The 22,327-nt window shown below is 41.8% G+C and overlaps 2 protein-coding genes across 2 annotated transcripts; one reads left to right on the top strand and one right to left on the bottom strand.

Annotated features, from left to right (window-relative positions):
• The first annotated feature begins 985 nt into the window (after positions 1-985).
• On the top strand, positions 986-2,709 carry LOC142389964 (P2Y purinoceptor 1). The gene is made up of 2 exons (XM_075475241.1): positions 986-1,110; positions 1,549-2,709. Exon 2 carries the CDS (start codon positions 1,637-1,639, stop codon positions 2,585-2,587), a length of 951 nt encoding a protein of 316 aa, XP_075331356.1. The 5' UTR covers positions 986-1,110; positions 1,549-1,636; the 3' UTR covers positions 2,588-2,709.
• On the bottom strand, positions 2,667-21,259 carry ints11 (integrator complex subunit 11). The gene is made up of 17 exons (XM_075475240.1): positions 21,081-21,259; positions 20,737-20,834; positions 18,671-18,744; positions 18,330-18,558; positions 18,099-18,197; positions 17,982-18,016; positions 14,877-15,015; positions 14,711-14,775; positions 14,145-14,334; positions 13,967-14,050; positions 13,798-13,887; positions 11,982-12,144; positions 11,775-11,885; positions 6,683-6,744; positions 6,218-6,360; positions 6,011-6,140; positions 2,667-3,052 (listed from the first exon to the last, which is right to left on the bottom strand). The coding sequence occupies exons 1-17, from the start codon at positions 21,106-21,108 to the stop codon at positions 2,987-2,989; spliced, it is 1,806 nt and encodes a 601-aa protein (XP_075331355.1). The 5' UTR covers positions 21,109-21,259; the 3' UTR covers positions 2,667-2,986.
• Positions 21,260-22,327: the final 1,068 nt, after the last annotated feature.

Here is a 22,327-nt window from a genome sequence, read left to right as displayed (position 1 = left end):
CATAAAGAGTCAAATTCTTTATATGACTATGAGTATAACTGCCTTGGTTTAGGCTTGGACGATAAAATTGTCGCCCTTCGTGGAATTATTTTGACAGCGCTGATTGGATAAATTTGTATCATACATTTGACAATATGGTTATGCTATTGGCTAATCTGCTACAAAACCCCGCCTCCTTGGGACGATTTCTCCACCGCCCCTGAGCTGAATTTGAGACATACAGACAGTGAACGTGCAGGAAAAACAGATTTTACATGATAGTTTGTATTTTTTTTAAAGTATATTTTACACATACTACTGGGTATATCAATATTTTAAACACAAAAATGAGAAATTTTGACATTTTTGTAAAATCTTTATGATGCTTTCTGTTGGGAGGGCGGTTCCCTAGCGCCTTCTATTGGCCAGTTGCTGCTGCAAAGTGAAGCATAACTTTACTTTACCTGCTCTGTTGAATTCCACATGGACTTCTCGAATGATATGACGGAGCTGTGCTCTCCAAAGTTAAGTTCAGGAATAGCCAGTTAGTATATTGTCACTCAAAAATGAGGAGTTTGATCAGTAAAGAAATGCTATGTGCCCCCCCAGCCCCCCCGTAGCCACGCCTGTGCCTGGTGTAGACAATCGCTCTCTCCCTTTGCCCAAAATACTACATTTCTATTTTTTATGCACGTTTCAATAAGTTGCAACACTTTAAAAAAAAATAATAAAAATGTGGCTTAAGACTTTTGTGCCCTACTGCAGGATTTGTAACAACAGAAATACATTTATTTTAAGCAAAAGTTAGTTATTTAATAGTTATTTTTATCTCATTTGTGTTTGCGCTCATAACTCTGTTCGAGTTATAATAGAGACGTTCTTTGTCTTCACAATAATAACACGTGCTAGAACACACACACCTCAGTGGGTTGGTGATAAAGCATATATAGAAATGATATGGTTTCCTGCGCGAACACCTTCACACTGAAACAGGAAATTACAGCTGAACAAGGAGCAGCATGTTATTGTCACACTGTAGTCTGAAAGGAACAGTAGCTTTGATCACATCTACCGTTTGCATTTGAGCTCTCTGCTTTTGGAGGTCAAGCAAAGGAGTCCGTAAAGATCCGGGTAAGCGATTTCCACTCTAGACTTTTTCAGATATTCTAAATATGCAACTTTTTGTATTTGTATGCGATTAAATGTTTTTTTATTTTTTTTATTTTTTTTTTTAGAAAATATTAGAATGTGGCGGAAATCTACCAACATTAACTCATTCAGTATTTAGGATTCAACCTTGTGGAAAACTCTAGCAGTAGAAGGAAATATTCAACATCTCAAACACACTAGCTTTAGTGAACTTTATTCACAGCTGGTGCTTTCCTACCTTGTTTCACTTCATTTTCTATAGTTAATTCCTCAAATGACAACAAAAAAAATGTTTTACATCCCTTTTATTTTATGATATGTGAACTACAGCGGTAGGAAAATTACTTGTCATATAAGCGACCGTGTGAATGTCAAATTGGAAAAACTGAAAGGAAACATGTGGTCTCCCTCCACTTACAGGAGACGCCCTGCGATGTGGATACATTTTTTCCATTGATCTGACTCAAGAAAAACAAAAACAAAAAAACGCTCCACTGCATCTGCCACCATGAATGTGACAAACTGCACTGACCCATTAGCGGAGTTCCAGTACCACCTCTTCCCTGCGGTCTACATCCTCGCTTTAGTTGTAGGTCTACCGGGAAATCTGGCTGCGTTCTTTGTTTTCACCTTCAGGATCACGCCGCGCACAGCCTTCAGCGTCTACATCAGCAACCTCGCTCTGGCAGACATTGGCATCCTCTGCACGCTCCCCTTTCGGATCCACTACCACCTGAACAGGAACAACTGGATATTCGGGAACTCTGCATGTCTCCTCACGGGGACTCTATACTTTGCCAACATCTACATGAGCATCTGCTTTATGACCTGCATCTGTGTGGACCGCTATGTGGCCACCGTGCATCCACATACTTATCTGAGGCTGCGGGGCCCCCGGTACTCTCTGGCTGTCAGTGTGGTGCTCTGGTCCGTTGCTGGAGTGGCGATCCTGATCTTTATCCTCATGGGCCCACTGACAATCGGTGATGAATCTCTGGGCCAAAGTTGCTTTGAGAACTTTGCCAGGGCAGAGTGGGAAAAGCGTCTCAGGCTGTTTAGCATTCTAGGCCTGGTCTTTGGCTCCCTGGTGCCCTCTGTGATCATTCTGGTGTGCTACCCTCTGGCAGCGAGGCGCATTTCCATGATCAAGACACAAACAGCCCAAAAAGCTGTGGGGGTCATTTACACCATCCTCGCCATCACGCTGCTCTGCTTCCTGCCCAACCACGTGGTTTACCTGCTGCACCTCCTTCAACGCCTGGACATCATCCAGAGCTGCCCTACACGTGACGCCATCTACAGCGCCCGGCGAGTCACCATGGCGCTCGTCACCCTCAACACATGTCTGGACCCCGTGCTTTACTACATGACCACCAGCCATTTCAGTTGGGAAGACTTAAAGAGGACATGGTTGTGGGGAACGGTCAGCAGGAGGAGGGGTGTCTATACCATAACCTGATGACCTGAGAGGGATGACTGCCCACACTCACTGTAAATACACCTCTGTAAATGCTAAGTACATGACTGCAAAAAGAAACTTTTCAGTAAAAAGCGTTTATTTGTGTTTGTTTCTTCAAAATTAAAGCAATAAGTTTCAGTCTCTTATTTTTCTATTGTTTCAACCATGACCCTATAAAGAATAGCCCAATAAGGACAGGAGCCTGTGTACATGTGAGGTACTATCAGACCATCCCAGTAATAAAAGATGAGAGCAGAAAAGAGAAGATTGAGCCCTGCTGTTGTTAATGTTTACATGTGATCATGTGCGATTCTCTGCGCTGGGGAAAGTAACGACAAATAAAGTCTCCCTGAAGTGTATTTCCTTGGAGATGTCGACATTTAGGGGCAAAAAAGTATTTCAGCAGAGTCCAGACGGAAGCCCCTTTTTCAGCAGAGACGAAAGGAAGCTCCCCAGCTCTTCATCCTGACAAAAAAAATTAAAAATATTAAAAGACAAGTTTAACAGAACTAAGAAAGAATGCAAATTACACATTTTGACACATGAACACAAACACCAGTAAAGTTAAACCAGATTTTTTTTTCTGCTTTAGTCTGACTTTAACAAGCTATTAAGGTAGGGATTCAAAGGTAATACTTAATAATAATCAACAGTTAAGCTAATTGTCTAAACTCTTTTGGTGAATATCAAAAATAGGCACCTCATTTCATGGCTTGTGTTTCCTTGTACCAGTCCTCGCCTTGCTCTTATACGTGCTCTGCACTGAACACATGAAACCACTGAAACCTCCCTCCTTCCATTGCGCAGGGGCTGAGTGCAGGTTCCCCCACCCTCTGCTTTCATCTTACTTCGAAAGGCGCTTCTTTCACAATGTCCACCCACACAATAGTTTTCACCCCTCATTGTTTAAGGTCTCACCATCTCCACAGTGGGCACAAGCAAAAGGTTGAATCGCCCTTCTCTCGGCTGCGTGGTCAGACTGGGTTTACCTAATATCTTCAGGTCAGACAGGAATGTGTGTTGATATATTCGAATTTATCAATTTCCTGGTGCTCACTGCTGTCAAGGTGGCTCTTTTCTCCTTTGCTGCTTGTTTTACGCAATCGTTTGAATATAGGAACAAGTTTATTGAGAATCTAGGATAAATACTAATTCAGACAGATAGCTGTAAATAAATACTGATACTCGTGCAACCTTACTTTATTAACGATCCGTTCCTAAGCTTCCTACAAGTGGGCGAACCGATAAACGCTTGATAAATTCTGCTTCATAAAGAGAAGCCAAGCTATCAAAAATATATAAATTACTGTCTAAGATGGATGACACAATTTCTTTACCATCCTCAAAATGGGAGGCAGATCTATCCTTCAGTTCTAATTCTAACCATAACTTCTGGCCACAAATATGTTTGAACACCTTCAGAATGACTCGAAATCCTAATTTGCAGCTCATACAATACAAAATCCTTCACAGAACACATTATACAGGACAAAGGATGTTCAGGATGGGTCCAGCACACTCAAATATCTGCTCACATTGCACAGATAACAAACTTGATGATTATGCACACGCTTTGTGGTTTTGTGCGCCTGTCCAGAAGTTCTGGCTTGAGGTCTGTGAGGACCTATCAACATGGCTTAAGTGTAGTATTCCTGCATGCTCCACACTGTGCATACTGGGTGACTTGGACAACATCAACATGGAAATTAACTCAGCGCACATGGTCCTCAGTGCTATGTATCGCAAAGAAAACTATCCTCATGAATTGGAAAGCAAACAATCTGTGTATTAACCAGTTTAGAAATGTTCTTTTAGATTATATTAGCATGGAAACAATGTCTGCCTCCTCAAAAGATCAACTGGCTGAATTTCATTCTCTCTGGTCCCCGCTGATTAGCTTTATCACATAGTGGAGGTGGAAAAGTCTTCTCTTTAAAAAAAATAAGAGAAGACAAGCTGACATGGATGGATTTAAAAGCAACCTCATAAAGGGTGCTTGGCCAACATTAGCTTGTCATCCCTGTACTAACTTGTCTGACACTTTTTGCTTTATAGCCAAAAAAAGCACAAGGATCATAAGGCCCTGCAGTCACGATCCGTACTCCACCAAAATCTTAGGAAGCTGGTTTGACTTAATGGATCAAAGTTTATCTTAAATTGGAGGTGGATACACCTGGCCCCTCCTGCGCCTGCTTTATCTGCAATCAAAGTGACGATTAAATAAGATGCTGTTTTAGGTCTCATTACTTTTGATATTTACATACATAAGAGAGGCAGAGATTTAAAGGGGAAGTTCTTTTTTTTTTTTTTAAACATGGACCTTATTTCTGGCATAAAATACTTTAATCTACTCACCGATAACAGTTTGGTGAAAGTCGCCGTCCTTCGGAAGATATTTATATTACCTGAGATCCACTTATATACATATAACGGGACTGAACAGGGCATAGACAATACAGCCTCTAAATTAGGCATCATCTGTCTTTATTTCACCAATACTTTGACGAATGAATGAATGAACATGTACTATTGCACTGTTAGCTAATAGCTGGCATGTTGTTGTTATCCGGGACTATCGGGGGGCTTAAGGGAGCTTTCTACACACGAGTCTAGTGGGATGACTTCATTGACGCGCACCGCTGCCCGTTATATGTTCCTCCACACCCACTCAAATTAGATGCTGCTAAATCTTGACGCCACCGTATTACGGTCATGCCGATACAAGGTTTTCTTTCTTTGCTGGGTGAACTGCCCAAGTGTTTTCATTGTATGGGAAACTTTGTTTATTTTAAACCTTTAATTTTTCATTTTTTTACACTATATTAACTACCGGTATGTCAAGTTTGGCAAATTCCCAACATATCCTGCCCATTATCAAAGCCAGAAATTTCTAAGAACTGGCAATATTTGCATATTCATAGATCGGCTGTGTAAGCTTTTCCATCATCTGTTTAATGTGTCTGTGGAGAGCAGTGCATGCTCAGATAACAGAAGCAGGAAATAATTACAGCGAATCCTTTGAATTGATGCTCTTAAAAAGGACACAGAGGACCAGATATTATCTTTAATTGTCTTGCTTTCGATTAATGCTGATAATTATTTATCTTGCTGTGAACTTTAAGGCGGGTTGTTCATTCTAACAGTTGTTAAAAATGAATGTTTTTCCATGAAAGCAACCATGATGATATAAGATATTGGTTGTATAAAGAAACTCTTGATGGAGCATATTCTCCAACAGAACGTCTTTAAACAACTGCAAGAAGGTGCAGCAAGAAGAGAAGTGAAATGATGGGGAACGGTGGAAATATGTTTCTAACTGCAACCATTTCTCTCCCCATTACAAAGACGAATAATAAATGATGTGGGGAATAATGCGATCTGAGGAGATTTATTGGTAAAATCAACTAAATTATCGTGTTGTACCTGGTAACTCCAGGAAAGCAGCAGAACCTTGGCGTTGGTGTCGTCGACAGAGGAGGACACTTTGATGACAATAGACTCCACCATGACTGTGCCATCAGGGAGGTGCTGGATGGTGTAACCTTTTAATACACTGAAACAAACAGATGAAATGCAATTGCAATGCTGATGAACTGTAGGATGAAGGAAGCCCATTAAGCGTCCCCTCACCTCTTGAGGTGTGTGTAGATTCTGTGGAGTGTGTCGGGGTCGCTGTGAGGATCCTGGAGCTGCACGCGGCAGGTGAAGCGTAACTGATGTTCGTTGAGGCCCAACTCCTTCAGGGCCTGCTCCGACGACACCAGCTTCAGACTCTGTGTTCAGGTAAAGACACCAGCGGGTTAAATAACAGTAATAGGATAAATGATGAAGAGAGCAGCTGCTCACAAATGAAACGAGCACAGATCCACTCACCAGCAGGTTATTACACCAACCGAAAAACAATACTGGGCAACATAATCGTTTATAGGGTTCAGCTTTAGAAAGGATATTTGTTATCTGGGCTACTTTCACTTTTATAAATGTGGTAGACAAAGTCATAAAGTATAAAGTAAAACAATTCAACAGTAAAGTGAATCAGCAGCTTTTATAATCTTCATAAAAACAGAATTTACATATCCAGAACAGCCAACTTACATTTTCTTTCATGATCAGGGTCCCATGCATGGTGCAAGGTTTTTTGGGATCCGGCAGGGGCCCTATAACATAATGACAATGTTATTTACAAGAACTTAACCAGAAAAGAGGAAACACCAACGGTGTGGACCAACAGTGGAGGAAACCATAAACAACAACTAAGAGATACAGCACATTGACTATGTTGGAATATTATTAAGCTGGTAAAATGTTTGTGTTTGGTGGTTTAGATTACTCATGTTCTCGAGCCATAAATTACAGAATAAATACATTTCATGCTGATTTTTAAGTTTTATGTTTTATCATGTTTTAATATGCAATCATTTATGACTTTATGTGACTTTTAAATCTTTTCTCCTCATCATTTAGGATTAAAATAAGCTTGTCAGGAAAACGAAAGTTACGTATGTAACTATAGTTCTATGAATCCCGGATGATGCTGAAAGCACTGAATGTCCCCTTTCCACATGCACCGTTCAAGTAGTAAGACCAACAGAGTCACACCTGTGACATGTCGTGTGACGCTCTGTTCCTACAGAATCTTCTCGCGGAATGCAAGGATTCTGAGTGACAGAGAAGCTCGGGGAAGCCCATGATGCAGCAGCACATATTGCTTCCATCAGAACCCCTCTCAAGGCTGCCCAGGAAGCGGAGACGCTCCTGGTAGAGTGCGCCTTCACACCGATGAGTGGGGAGCAGCATAGGCGTGGCAGATGACATCCAAAATCCAATGGGAGAGGCGTTGCTTGGAAAGAGGACAACCTAACCTAGGGCCTCCATAACACAAGAACAGTTGGTCTGAGCGTCGTATAGCAGCAGTGGCTGCAATGTATGCCTCCAGTGGCCTCACTGGGCACAACAACCGAGACCCATCGGCAGTTCCCTCTGACACAGGCTGACATCGTGCCAATCTCAATGGCCGGTTGCAATGAGAACGAGATAACACTTTAGGCAGGAATGCAGTGTTTGGCCACAAGGTAACACCAGAGCCATCAGTACCCAATCTGAGAAAGGAAGGGCTGACAGAAGGAGCATGTAGCTCACTGACCCTCTCAGAAAGACAATAGCCAACAAAAAGGCAGTCTTACAAGATAGCCACTTGAGGTCCGCCTGCGCCAAAGGCTCTAATGGAGAGTGGCACAGAGCTTCAAGAACCAAGGGCAGATCCCAAACTGGTGCCCGTGGAACCATCAGCGGGTACAACCTACGAGCACCACGCAAAAAAAGATAAACTAGATTATGGCTCCCCATGGTACAGCCCTCAAAGCCTGCATTATTAGATTATATCGCCGCTACATACACCTTAAGTGTTGAAGGAGAGCGGCCCTCATCAAGAAGAGACTGGAGAAACTCCAGGATAGTGGACACTGCACAGGTGACTGGATCATCATTGCGGGCAGAACACCACTGGGAAAACAGCCGCCACCCATTTCCACATTACTGGCGAGTAGAGGGTGCCCTGGCTCTCAAAAGGGTGCGTCTGACGAGACCCGAATATCCTGTCAGCAGCTGCTCAAACTGTCCAGCGGCCATAGTCGGAGGCGTTGAGGATTGGGGTACCACAACAGTCCCAACTGAGACAGCAAATCCCTCCTGGTCGGAAGACACCACTGGATGCCGTGACACAGACTCTGTCGGAGTGGGAACCATGGCCGTGCTGGCCAACACGGAGCCCCTAGCAACATCTTTAGGCCCTCCTCGGCAACCCTCCAAAGAGTAGGCCAAATCAGAGACGGGTGGAAAAGCGTATAGGAGGACCCTTGGCCAAGGATGAGCCAATGCGTCCTGGCCCAGTGCACCTGATGCCCCCGTAAGGGAATACCATTGAGGACATTGAGTCGACTCCTCTGTGGCGAAAAGAATCAAATGCACAGCACGCAGCTCCAGTACATTTATGTGTTAGGGTGCATTGACAGCAGACCTAAGGGCACAACCCGAGTGACTGACGTTAGTTTGCCCAGCAGCCGCAGGAAGGCGACGTTAGGAAACTGCCGGCCCAGCCTGAATCAACTGACCAACCGGACTACATCGTTCACCCTTTGAGCAGATAGGTAAGCCTTCATGGAAGGTGAATCCAGAAACACCCCAAGAAAAGTGGTTGTCTGAGATGGGGTCAGGCAGCTCTTCTCCAAGTTGACCTGGAGGCCCAACTGGGACACATGACCAAGCAGACGACTTGTATCGCGAGAAGCATGCGCTCGGGATGGGGCGCAGAAGCCAATCGTCGAGGTATGGAAGAACCTTCATTTCGCAGGCCTGCAGAGGAGAAAGGGCTGCTTTTACGCACCGAGTGAACACCCTCGGGGGGAGAGAGAGAGAGAGGCCAAACGGGAGCACCGGAGAAAAACGGTGCACTGTCGCAATAGGTACATGAAGTACGCATCCGTCAGGTCTATTGAGGTAAACCACTCGTCCCTCGAAACAGTCTGAAGAACCTCTGCCATCGTGAGCATGTGAAAGGGCAGCACCTTTAGATATCGATTCAGTCCCCTGAGATCTAAAATAGTAGCCTCTGGGTTGCTGCAGAGGATCCACTGTCTCGATTGCACCCATGGCCAGGAGGGCGGAAAGCACCTGGTCCAGTGCTGTCGGAATTGTAGCCGGTAACCATGGGTCAGGGTGGCAACCACCCATTGATCCCCAGCATGAGCAGCCCAATAACTGAGCTGCTGATGGGAAAAATATCCGACGGTCGGCCTGGTGGCCTCACTGTCTGTCCCCACAGCCCCTGGTGGGGCTGCGGCCAGAGTTTGTGGCACATCACGACGCAGAGCCTCATCTGGTGACACAATTAGTGTGGCCACAGCAGGTTCAACCACAGGCATACGATCCAAGCCTGCTTTAACCGACTCACGCATAGCTGCCAACATGTGACCATTTGTGGAGAGGCATGAAAAGGCTCTAGGGTCCCGCCAACAAGCGTGTAACTCCTTCAAGTATTCCTGATGGAGGGACAGAAAAGGGAGAAGGGGCCCGTCCTCGCCTGAAAAAGGCGAATAATTCAGAAAAAGTCAGACCTCACATCGCTTGGCGCTATTTCTCTCTTCCTTCATATCACTACGGGCTGTGTAAACTGTGCGGACTGAAGTGCAGACCGAGCAGTCCCTTGCTTCCGAGCAGTAAACACCGTAACAGGTGCGGCTATCGCTAGGTGGCTGTACGCATTGATATGAGGCAAAAATAGCGCCAAACGATGTGAGGTCTGACTTTTTCTGGAGGGAGGATTTTGTGATGCAAATGTGTTACTCTTTTGAACGCATATTGTTTTGAGAAGCAAGACGCTCTATTTTCGGGACCCTCGCAAACTAGGGTCAAAAGAGGCGAACTATCCCTTTAACTTCATTCTGCCAACAGCAAAAACCAGCATGACAGCCAGCAAGCGCAGTCAGGATGTTTTGCTCTTATGCATCATCTAAATCACACTAAATTTGAGAGAATTATCATTGAAACTATTTTTATATTTAAATCATTTCATACCTCCAGCATACAATAGGAGTGTGCGCTAAACTGTGCATGGATTTAAACCGCGTAACCTGTCAGCAGCAGAAATCATGCCAAGAATGATTGATGTGCCGGTCGGTTTTCAAATATGATTTGCTAAGTTGCATTCTGTACAAAAGTCATGTCTATAAGTCATAAAACCTTTGCTGCACTGTCCACACAAACATGACTTCTCACTTTCTCTTGTCCTTTTATATAAATATTTTATAAATTTGTATAAAAATTTTAGCTCCTTTTCTTTTCACGCTGTACACATCAGACTTTAGGTACAACTCAGAGTAGAGCCCTGCACTCCCGCGGGAGTCCCGCGAGGGAGGTGGACCCAACACAAAGAAGTGCGGCGCGGGACACATTTTAGATTTTGAAAGCTCATTGCGGGCACGGGCGGGACGGGGAGTGCCCAGTGCGGGAGCGGTGATAAGCTGCAGTCCCGCTAACTAAAAACATGTTTAATATAAAAGCTATAAATTATTAATTTATGTCTATCACATAGGCTATATAGTAGGAATGCTTTACAAATGCTGGGTTAGCCAAATGTTTTGTATGGCTGAAGAATAAATATACAAAATTTCCACTTGGAATTACGCACTGTCTGTCTGTCTTCCCTTCCTCGTATTACTACTACTACTACTACTATTATTAGGCTATTATTATTATTATTATTATCATTTGAGAAACTGGCGAATGCATAAGTCAAGACTTTGATCTCCTGCTGCTGAAAACAACTGAGAAGAAATAAAGCCTAACTAAAAGAAGTTCAAAAGCGCGATCCATCTCCTTTTATTCATTGCACAACAACGAGGGAAAAGGCATGGTTAACCTACTTAAATAATAATTGGATTACATGTTACATTTTCAACATTCTGGGTTTAGAAAAGGTAGGGTAATTAATAACACATATTGTTTTCATTCCACTTGTTTGCATTTAAATCAATGTAACGTGAGCTGTAGGCTTAGATATTTATGCTCAAATCCACTCAAAGTAGGGGGCGGGGCTCCATCATGCTGTGTTCAAAATCATTGTAAGCGCCATTTATTATTGTTTAGTTAGTCACACTGATTTGTGCTGATGTTGTTGGAGGATTAAGTTCAAGTATGATTTGAATTTAGAGCCAACTGTGTTTCTGTTGACGTTGGATGCAGTTTACGTAGAGAGCGCAGAAAGTGAAGTTTTGACTGCTGAGTTCTTCTCAAATTGATTGATTGATTTTTTTATTTGATTTATTTAGTAATTTATTATTATCATTATTATTATTATGAGTTAGCAGTAGTATTTTTATTAGAATTGTTTATTATTGTTGTTGTTAATATACAATCATTGTAAATATTAATAATTTTTTTGAGCTACTTGACTAATTTGAATTTCCCTCATTGGGGGATGAATAAAGCATTTTTCTATTCTATTCTAAATGTCATCATGACTAATCTGGCTCATAATACTGTACGGAGGTGGCAGAAGTAGAGAAAATGCTGAAAAACCACTTCAATCACAGTGAGAGAACTAAAAATGCCAGTCCAAAAAAACTGAAATGTGAACTAAACTGTAGGCATGCTTAATCTGAACCATCTTTAACCACAGGACAGAAAATACCTCCAAGAGCCATCTCCCTTTTGAGCAGGTTGAGCGACATGTCCACAGGAACGCTGGGGTTTGTCGTCACAGTCGCCGTCTCTCCGTTGGCAGGCATGTAACAGTCTACGCCTGACAGTCAAAGAAGTATTAACCGGGCTGGAAATTCCCTCTGCCTCTAATGCCAACATGCTTACAATATCACTGATGATTTGAAGCTGCACTCACTGAACTCCTGCTCGATCTTGCCCTTGAGGAACTCCATTTTGACTGCCTCCCCGTGCACAAGCAGCATGTTGCGAGGCTCTGCCATGCGGATGAGCTGCATGATGCCCTTGGCATCTGCATGTGCACTGAAGGACATGTACTCCACCTGCAGCTTCACGTCCAACTGTAGCAATCACAGACAGACTCAGATATAGTCACTCTACTCATGATTTTTCACAATGGTCAAAATTTCAAGGCTTTTTTCCCTTTTAAATGAACAGCTAAAAATAAGTTCTCTTCTTTCTGAGATAATTTTGAAAAAAAACTTTTTAGCGCCATCTGTTGCTCAGCTTAAGTAGGTAAAGTTTGCTTATTTACTTTTTACAACGCAGGGAGCTACATGAGCAGATTGGCATCGGTCTCCTCCAGTGTGTCACATATAAAACTACAGTGGGGTGTAGAACTAATAGGCGTTCTTTATCGTACTTGATAACTTTGCCTGTTGGCTGTTCTGTGGTGTGCTGTTCAACAACCTAAGCCAGCTCAAGATATATGTAACTAAGGTTAAAAATCTATATTAGGAAAACAATTAAAACTAAAACATTTGTATTAAAATGGGTTAAATTCATATCAAAAAGTTAATTCATGAAGTACGTTATTAATTTAAAGATTTAAAACTTATATTTGTTTAAAAGCAATTGAATTGTGAAAAGAAAATTATAAGAAATAAATAGGAAGTTTATTTTGAAGGAGAAGGGTTGGAGACGAGCTGTCAGCCAATCTGAAAAAAACCCTGGTCTGTTGACCTGCTCGGAGCAGAATTCATGTCCTCTTGAGCTGCTGGGAGAAACCCCTGCGTCGAGCACAATTCCTACCTCGTGAAGAGAATGAAATTAAAGTTGATAAAACTGATTAAAAACTCATCAAGACCATCCCGTGTGGAACCCTGGGCCTGTGAGAGTGCAGTTGGAGAGACTTGACGTCTCCCTCATGAAGGAAAACGCATCGGTCAGGTTTTTTTTGTTGGACCTCTTTGAACCTGTGATCTACTGAATGGAACTAAAAACGGTTTGAAGTGACTGAAAAAAGGGGAAATTTTGAATTTTAAATCACAGCTGTGAGTTTTTTTTATACATTTTTTATTTTTCTAAAAAAACTTAAAAGGGAAGCGTTCTTTGTTTCTCAAAGAAAATACAACTGTGCCCGAGTCATTCCTGGTTCTTTGTTTGGTTAATCCGGGGCTCTGTAGTCAAACATAGAGCTTCTGATCTCACTGACCATAAGTAATCATTACACCCAGTAAACCCATCTTCAAAGGGTTACATATATCTCTAGGCAAGACTGCATCTACCTGCAATTAAGGGTGATGCAACTATTCAAGAATAAAATTCCTTGTCTAATATCTTTTTTTAATCAGTCCGGTTATCTGGGCTCAATTTGCTGTGTTTGGTAGTGGGAGCTCTCAGATGCCCTGTCATATGGTAACAATGTACTTCAAGGTTTATTGAGTACTACTAATCTGGCAAAAGAGAGGTTGTGGAGCGGAGAGAGTGGGTCACCCCATTCATGCCCTAAAACAGTTCATTGTGAAAGCAGATATAAATTCACGGTGGTGAGAGGAGCTATTGTAGGTATCTCTGTGGTGTTTTGACCAAAGCATGTTGGAAACACTCTCTTAAGACCTCAGGAAAGTGTGCCAATAGTTAAAGAAGGCATGATATGTCTTCTTTAACTACCAGAAGTAATGAGAGTAATGACAAGATGAGGGGAATATGTGTCTTTATCTGCTCAACTAAGACAAAATGTTATCTTTTTTGTAAGAAAATAAGACTCTTACTGTTGCTCTTCCTTCCATCTCCAGCTTCCTCTGCCCATTTAGGATCTTATGACCAATTGTTCCTTGTACACAATATCCAGGCATGATTACCTACAAAAAGATTCTAATTTTTAGATCACAGTGTAACTCACAAAACCTTAAAACCTGTTCACTGCCGTACAAGACTCACCATGTTCTTCTCATTACCTGCCCATTTCTTGAATATCTGCAAAGACTGGCCTGCGTGCAGCATACCTGGTGTGGCAAACACCACCTGAAAAGTGCCCACATCTTTAGCTCCACTGCTGTTTAAATGATCAGACAGAAACATTTCAAGTGTGCGCATCTTGGAGGAAAAACCGACTCACCATTGGTCCAGGATTGTCCGCGTAGGAGCGATCAAAGGCCTTGATGTGCTTAAATTCAAACATGTTTCTTTGTACAAAGGTTTTTCGAATCTTCTGGTTGGTCCATGTTATGAAAAGCTTGTAGTAATGATTAGCTTTCTCCGTCAGCCCAGTGGAGAAGTAGATTGGGGCCTTCAGGTTCATTCTCTCCCTGTGTAGTCAGAGAAGGTACTTAGAGCCTGTCCACTGAGTCAATGAAAACCTATGTGTAATACAATTACTCTTTCAAACTTAGTCAAATTAATATAGCTATTACAGGGAGCTCCCTAGACAAACACATTACCTTTTTTGTAATGTAATCATGTGCAATTACTCAACACTGAGAATATTTCTTTTTAACCAGGATGCAAATAGTCTTGAGGCAGAAAAGTGGCTTTAATCTAATATCATTCAACCAGGGAACAGACTGATTATCTCCACACATCACTGTGTTTGCTGTCTTATTCCTAGATCTGAAAAAGATGTCCTCAATGGAAAAAAAAAGCTAATGCAATGCACTGATTCAAAGGTTTCTTTAAAAACTCTACCAAAATGTTTCCAGCAGGATGCAGAGCTCTTGAGCTCGTCCGAGAGCAAAAACTGGAATGAGGACCTGGTTTGAAAGAATCAAAGATGTTAGAAAACGTAGAAGAATTAAAGGGAAACCGAAACGTTCACCTCAATATGCAACATTAAACTGACTAGAAATGTTACCTTTCCTCCTCGCTCTATGCTTTCATGCACCTTCTTCAAAAAGTCCCTCTCTCTGCACCTCTTTGAGTCACGGATGGTGGTAGCATACGTGGACTCTGAGATAAGGATGTCTGGACGGCACTTATCAATCCATGCAGCACTGCAGCAACATACAACGCAAAGATCAAACGAGGGCACAGCATACTCGGCAACAGAATTTTGAATACACCAACTGAATGGTCATGCACACAGAGTCAGCCGGTTACATTACAAGTAGAGCCGAGCTACAGCTGGACTTGACGAGTTAATTGGACCACCTTTCTTGTAACAATTTACACGTATACCCAACCCCGACACCCTTACTTGTCACAAATTAATCTGCTGATAGTAGAAGCTTCCAGAATGCTGTTACTTGTGTATTGTAAGGGCGTTTGTGCCTTTCTTTGCCTCTCTGCTAACTTCTTTTGAGCGTGTTTTGCTAGCACCAAATTCTGTTTTTGTTAAGATTTTCTAAATACAATGAAGTTGAATTTGGAAAATATTAAGTTCAGTGAAGACACTGAAAATAGTTTTTCTTCTACTAGTGTCTGTTAAATACAGGCTCAAAATAATAATAATGAATAGAAAAATACTTTATTCATCCACCAAAGGGGGAAATTCAAATTAGTCAAGTAGCACAAAAAAATATTAATATTTTCAATGATTATATATTAACAACAACAATAATAATAATAATACCAATTCTAATAAAAATACTACTACTAACTAATAATAATAATATTAATAATAAATGACTAAATAAATAAAAAATAAAAATAAATCAATCAATCAATTTGAGAAGAACTCAGCAGTCACTGTTAAAAAGCCTTATGGCTGTGGGAACAATGACCTCCTGAACCTCTCAGTCCTGCAGCGCAGAGAGATGAGCCTCTCACTGCAGCTGCTCCTCTGTCCTGCCAGGATGCTGTGGAGAGGATGTTTATTGTTCTCCAAAACAGAATACAATTTCCTCCTCATCCGTTGCTCCACCACAGCACTGAGAGGGTCCAGCCTTCTGCCTACAACAGAACCAGCCTTTTTTTTACCAGTTTGTCCAGGTGCCTACAGTTTTTGTCTGTAGTGCAACTCCCCCAGCAGACAGCAGCATAGAACAGTGCACTCTCAATGATAGTGTGATAAAACATGCACATCATATCACTGCAGACATTGAAGGACCTGAGCCATCTCAGGAAAAAGAGACGGCTCTGGCCCCTCCTGTACACTGCTTCTATGTTGGCAGACCACTCCAGTTTATTATCGAGCACCACCCCCAGGTATTTGCAGGTCTGAACAGTCCCTATCTCCCCTCCATCAATGCAGACTGACTGGTATGGGGTTTTAGATCTTCTGAAGTCCACCACCAGCTCTTTGGTTTTGGTGGTGTTCAGGAGCAAACAGTTATTTTTGGTCCAGTCAGTAAAGGCCTCCACAAGGTCCCTGTACTCCTTCTCCTGTCCACCATGCACACATGCCACAACAGCCGTATCATCAGAATACTTCTGAATGTGGCAGGACTCTGAGTTGTACCTGAAGTCCGATGTGTACAGGGTGAAAAGAAAAGGAGCCAAAACAGTACCCTGCGGAGCCCCAGTACTGCATTTCAGTGTTCCAGAAAGACATCTTAATGATGAAAAAAAAAAGAATTTTAAAAAAACTTCCCCCCCGCGACCCTGAGTTGGATTAAGTGGGTATAGAAAATGGATGAGTGGGGGGGGTTAAGCAACAAAATCAGTTTTAAAAAAGCCACAGCTTCTTTAAAACAGGCTCTTTTTTCTATGAACACAAATTTGTACGCTCTTCATTCCCTTAAGGCTGATTTATGGTCGCCTATGGAGAGCCCTCTCCGTCAACGGAGACCCTCCTGGAGACGCTCTCCGTCGCTTGCGTGCGTCGGCCAAAATTCCTATCTGTCCATCGAGGCGACGGAGACTCGCGGAAACCACAAGGGTTGTGATTGGTCGGCTACCAACATTAATTCCGGAATCACTCTTCCGGTTTAGCTCCTTCCTCTCAGAACAAGTCTGGGTCGTTTAAGATTGGGTCGTTTAACGTAGCGACGCCCACTGATCGGGAGGTGAATTGCCTTGCGTATCCGACAGCCTGACGGAGAACTTCGAAAGGACGGACTACGGAGACGGATTGACGGATAGCGACGGAGAAGCATACTGAGGCATTTAACCAGCAGCATGAAGTGGCCACCTGCAGTCTTGAAGGAGGACTTGCTGGCTGCTTTGCCTTCCAAATGACGGCTTTGCAGATTTTAAGATAAATGTGATGTTGCGTTGAATTCTCAACAAATATCCAATTCAATTCATGTCAGTTTTACTCATATAGCGCCAAATACAACAAATGTCATCTCAAGGCACTTAAATAGTATAGTCCAATTGGAATTCAATTCAATAATGTCACCAGCAAAGCCCCCACTCCATCACCATCACCAGCTCCTCCTTCATGCATATACCCTCCATTTACCTTCCCTGCATCTGTAAAACAAGAGTAGCAGCAGCAGGCAATTTTCCCATTCTGACTTTCAGACCAAAGCCTTGATTTCCACTTGACGACTGTCTACTTGGGCCAAGCAGTTATCCTTCTCTTCTTGGTCTCTCTCAGCAGAGGTGTCTTTGCACCAGTTTCACCATGAAGATTAACCGGATTAACACAGCCAGCTAGTAATGTTCTAAGAATGTTTGGTGTTGCAAACTTTGTGGGAAGTTGGCAAAACAGAACAAAAAAGCTAGTATGATTGCAGAAAATCCAGCCCAATCAAAATTTCTTAAAATTCTTTGGACTAATTGACGTTTCACAATACCAACTGAGAGTATGATTGCTAATAGTGTGCAAAGGTGACACTGAGAATGCTAAACTATGGAATACGTATTTTCTATGCATTTTATTTATATATTATATATCATATATATTTTCTTTGTCAACAGCCATTTTCTCATTGCATAATTGCTTTTGTATCATACAGCATTGTGCTACAATGTGGAAAATTGTAAGAATTAAAAGCCTTGAATAAGCGTGTGTGTTAAAACTAGAATACGACAGCACAGAAGATTTTCATTAAATGAAGTAAAGTCAACTTACCCTAAATGCCTGTCTGGTGTCATATTATAGTCTCCCTAAAATGAGAAGATATTTTCCTCAGATTGCCAGTTGTTAAAATTGCCAGCCGTGACACAGTTCAGACTTGTTTACACTCACAGTGTAGACCACAGACTCTGATCCCACTTTGATGAGCACCATAGCAGCTCCCAGGACATGGCCTGCATAGTACGCCTTGATCTCCAGCTCATCATCCACCTGCCGGCAGCAAAACAGAAACAGCTTGATTTGTCATTCAAAGAGACGAGCAGCTGGCACAGAAAAAAAAAGATGAGATAAGAAAAAAAAAAAGTGTGACTGAACACTTCAAACGTGATGTCAACATTGCACCTGGACAGTTTGGTGGAGGTTCAAAGGAACAACTTTCTTCATGCAGTCCTTGATCATTTGCGAAGTGAAAAAGTTGGTTTCTCCCTTCTTGTCAACGGTGATCTTCCGGAAATCCTCCAGTAAAATGGGACATATGGCCTTGGTAGGATGAGTCATGTAGATGGGTCCGTCATAGCCCACCATCTCACTCATGTAAGGCAGAGCGCCACAGTGGTCCAAATGAAAATGGCTGAGAACACAGGCGGTGAAGCCGCATGGCGACACAGAGTTGTTATATGACTGTTGCAAATACTGTTGACTCAGAAAGGGTGAAACAAAGACGAGAAACTGAGACAACAAACCTAATGATAACACAGTCCAGAAAGTCTGTCAGACGGCCATTCTGGGTTATGTAAGAAAAGTCTGGAAAACGTCTCTGGAATGATAATAAAGAGTCATGTTTAACTGAAATTATACTGTAGATGATCAACAGGTGAGACTTCATTTTTAGACTACAATTTTAAAAACAGATTTTCAGCGCAGTGAATCCAATCAATAAAGAAGTTAAAACATTTCCGTAGCTCTGTAATGGACACCCTTCACAAGAATGGTCAACGATAAATGGGTTGTACCTGTAAAGCTGCTTTCCTAGTCGACTATTTAAAGTGCTTTGACATTACGAGCCACAAGCACCCATTCACACACGCTCATACAGCACCTCTTAAGTCTACACAGTGTTACAGGATACATCCATAGACACATTCCCACACAGATGGATGCATCAGTGGCGCTGAGTCAGCGTCTAGCACAAGGACACTTCGACATGCGGTTTGGGAAGGTCAAGAATTCAGCCACCACTGACCTCCCAATTAGAAGACAACTGCCGGTACTCTTTCTGAGACAGATTTTATGTATGACAGCAGCAAAGGATTGTTCCGCTTGGGTCGAAAATGAATTGCAATTAGTCAGTATTCCCAAATTTTTGGCTGTGACTTTCAAAAGAATTGGGCTGTATTAAAGCAGATTAAGGTTGTTGTTTTTTTTCAAGCAATGGTCAGTTTGACTGTCTAATTATTATTTTTTAATAAATTTGTATAATTATGTTTTACTTTAGTTTTCTTTCAGACATATGGAAAGATGCTGACTGAAATAAATGTGTTAAATTTTACAAGCTTTTTACAAGCTAAACAGCTGATTGCGCTGAAGTGGAAGAACATAGAAAGACCAAAGATAAATGAGTGGATTAAAGCACTGAGCAACAACCTGGCAATGGAAAAACTGACGTATATGGTGAAAGGGAAGCTTGAAGACTTTAAAGATATGTGGTCACCCTTCCTATATTTTATCAAAAATAACAACATGTAAACTTAAATTTCTTTTCTTTGTTTGTCTGATCTGACCCCTAGGTGTACAGGGTGGGGGAAGGGTTATAAGATGTTTATGTTTTCTGTTTAATTTCTTTATTGTATCTTTGTTGTTTGTTTGTATAATTTGAAAATTTCAATAAAAATATTTTGAAAAAAAAAATTGTGTTTAATTCGCCACCCTTTGTTTATTGGATGCTTATTAAATCAGTGTATATTTACATATTAAAATAATTATATATACACTGCATATAAAATTATAAGGTAAAAAATTCATTAGTAAAGAATCAACTGGATAAAATGAAACAAATAACTAAACTAAAAGTCTAAATTAGGTTAGACTTTTACATGTAAACTGTGGTTCAAATTAGAGTTAATAGGATTTTATAGTCTTTTATAGTTTTCTCTAAACATGATATTCCAGTGCACTTCAAACCCAAGAACACCCTCAGACAGAGACTGGTTCACCCAAACGACAAAATGTGTATGCAGTGCAGTGCAGAGAAGAGTGTGAGGACCTCTATATCGGAGAGACCAAACAACAGCTCCACAAGCACATGGCACAACATAGGAGAGCCAGCTCTTCAGGTCAACACTCAGCAGTGCACCTACATCTCAAGGAAAAGGGACACTGTTCCGAGGACAGTAATGTACACTTTCATCTATATTAAACTGGAAAATACATCTTTAAACAGAGGAAGTGGTCTCAGGTATCACCTTCCCAGCACTGCCCCACAATGCAGCATGGTCTCTCCTCCCCAGGCAATTTCACAACCATTCCCACTTTGGATCCTGTGACCCAAACTCGCCATTTCAGGTAGGTAGACAATTCATAGGTGATAATAACTCAAACAACACGCATATTGGTCAGGGGGTTCAATGACACAAGTAACGACCCTAACTGCTTATAAGCTGACACTTAGAACTGAAGAAGATAAGAGGTGAAACGTCTTCGAGATCCAAGAAAAAGTCTAGTTGCCCTTGTTCAAGCTCTTATGATTACCATGACCTGGATGACCTATCCAGTGTGTTTGCTGCCTTTGTGAAATATCTGTGTCACTTACATCGTCGTTGTATCCCATGTGCATCCCACAGTCCAGCATTATGTTTTTGCCTCCAATGGAGACAAGGATGCAGCTGCGGCCGACATCCTGTCCAGCACCTTGGAGAGGGAACACAAAAGTTCAGAAGAACTAAGAACACACCGATTTGTCAGCTATGGCTAACAAAACTAAACAGCGAGGGTTATAAGCTTCTGAGAGCAACTACAGGGACACCAAATGCACAGTTTTTGTTTTTCAAAGATAGACAGTCACTTAAGGCAGCATTAACGTTGTCCAGTAAGCAGCCAAATACACAATGTTGACGGAACTAGCTTAGCATATGCTAGTTATCTTAAAGTACTCACCAAGCGGTGTTACTTTTATTTCAGGCATGTTTTCTCATCGGGGCAACCCGCTCCTGTAGACAGATAGATTAATGACACCAAGATATCCCAAAGTGACTGCCTCAAATAAACAGCCACTTAATCAGAATGAATGCGTATTGTCTAAAACTTGCGCATGCGGTGCTTTCACCGACAGCGAAGTAGCATTCATGGAACTTCCGGCCAGCGCATTCAAAATAAAATCCCATATCAGCGGGCGAATATAACTAAGAAGTTGTCGACCAGGACTTTTCCAGCATGAAGCACTTGAATTTTAAACTATTTAGCATACAAGTATTTCTGCAACATGTTGGATGAAAATATTATTATATAATATTGTTCTTTTTACTTCTCAATATCAAAACAATTTTATGATAGAGTATTATACAAACAAAGATGCCTGTGGCAATTCAGAAATGGTGTCATCTTGTTTGCAAAGCAGAGTAACTGTTGTTATGTACAATACGATCTGCGCCGCTTGCATCGGAGATGAAGCAGCATTCCAGCAGACCAGACAGTTGTGAAGACTCAAGTGAAGTCAAGTGGTGTCTCTATACAATACACTGCAGGAAAGTTCAACAATAATGCCATGATTTTTGCCTCTCTAATTTAACATAAACTCTGTATGTATAAAATATACCAGTTAACACAGTAGAATAATAAGATTGCACTCATCAGCATCAGTATATTTTTTTCCAAGATTGGCGCCTGTAACTCAACTGTTCTTATCCTGGCTTATCAGATGGTCCATCGCACTCGCTTTGGGACCCGAGGAGACAGATCTTTCCAAAGTCATCTTTTAAAAACCCAACTTAAGACGTTCTTTTTTCAAACAAGCATTCTAGCCCAAGGTTCCCCCAGACTGCTAAAACTGATATTTACTGAATGTTGTTGCAATGTATTTTTAAATGCCCATATTGTACTCACTGATGCCCCTCCTGTGAAGCACTTTGTGACTGCTGTCTGAGAAAGGGGCTATATAAATAAATTTGACTTACTTACTTACTTACTTCCTCAAATAGGACATCAGTGTTTCAACATTTCAAAGATTAAACATCAGTCTATCTGTTTCCAATTGCTGATTTATCCAGTTCAGGGTTGCGGGGAGGCTGGAGTGTATCAGCCTGAATCAGCCTTTATGCCAGGCATTACTTGGGCTTTCGACTGGAGCAAGCACACATCCGGGAATGTCAGGAGCGTACTTGTCTGGATGCCCCTTGAATTGTACT

This window comes from Odontesthes bonariensis, chromosome 10, assembly GCF_027942865.1.
Source record: "Odontesthes bonariensis isolate fOdoBon6 chromosome 10, fOdoBon6.hap1, whole genome shotgun sequence".
NCBI lineage: Eukaryota > Metazoa > Chordata > Actinopteri > Atheriniformes > Atherinopsidae > Odontesthes > Odontesthes bonariensis.
This window is presented reverse-complemented; position numbering and strand designations above follow the sequence as displayed.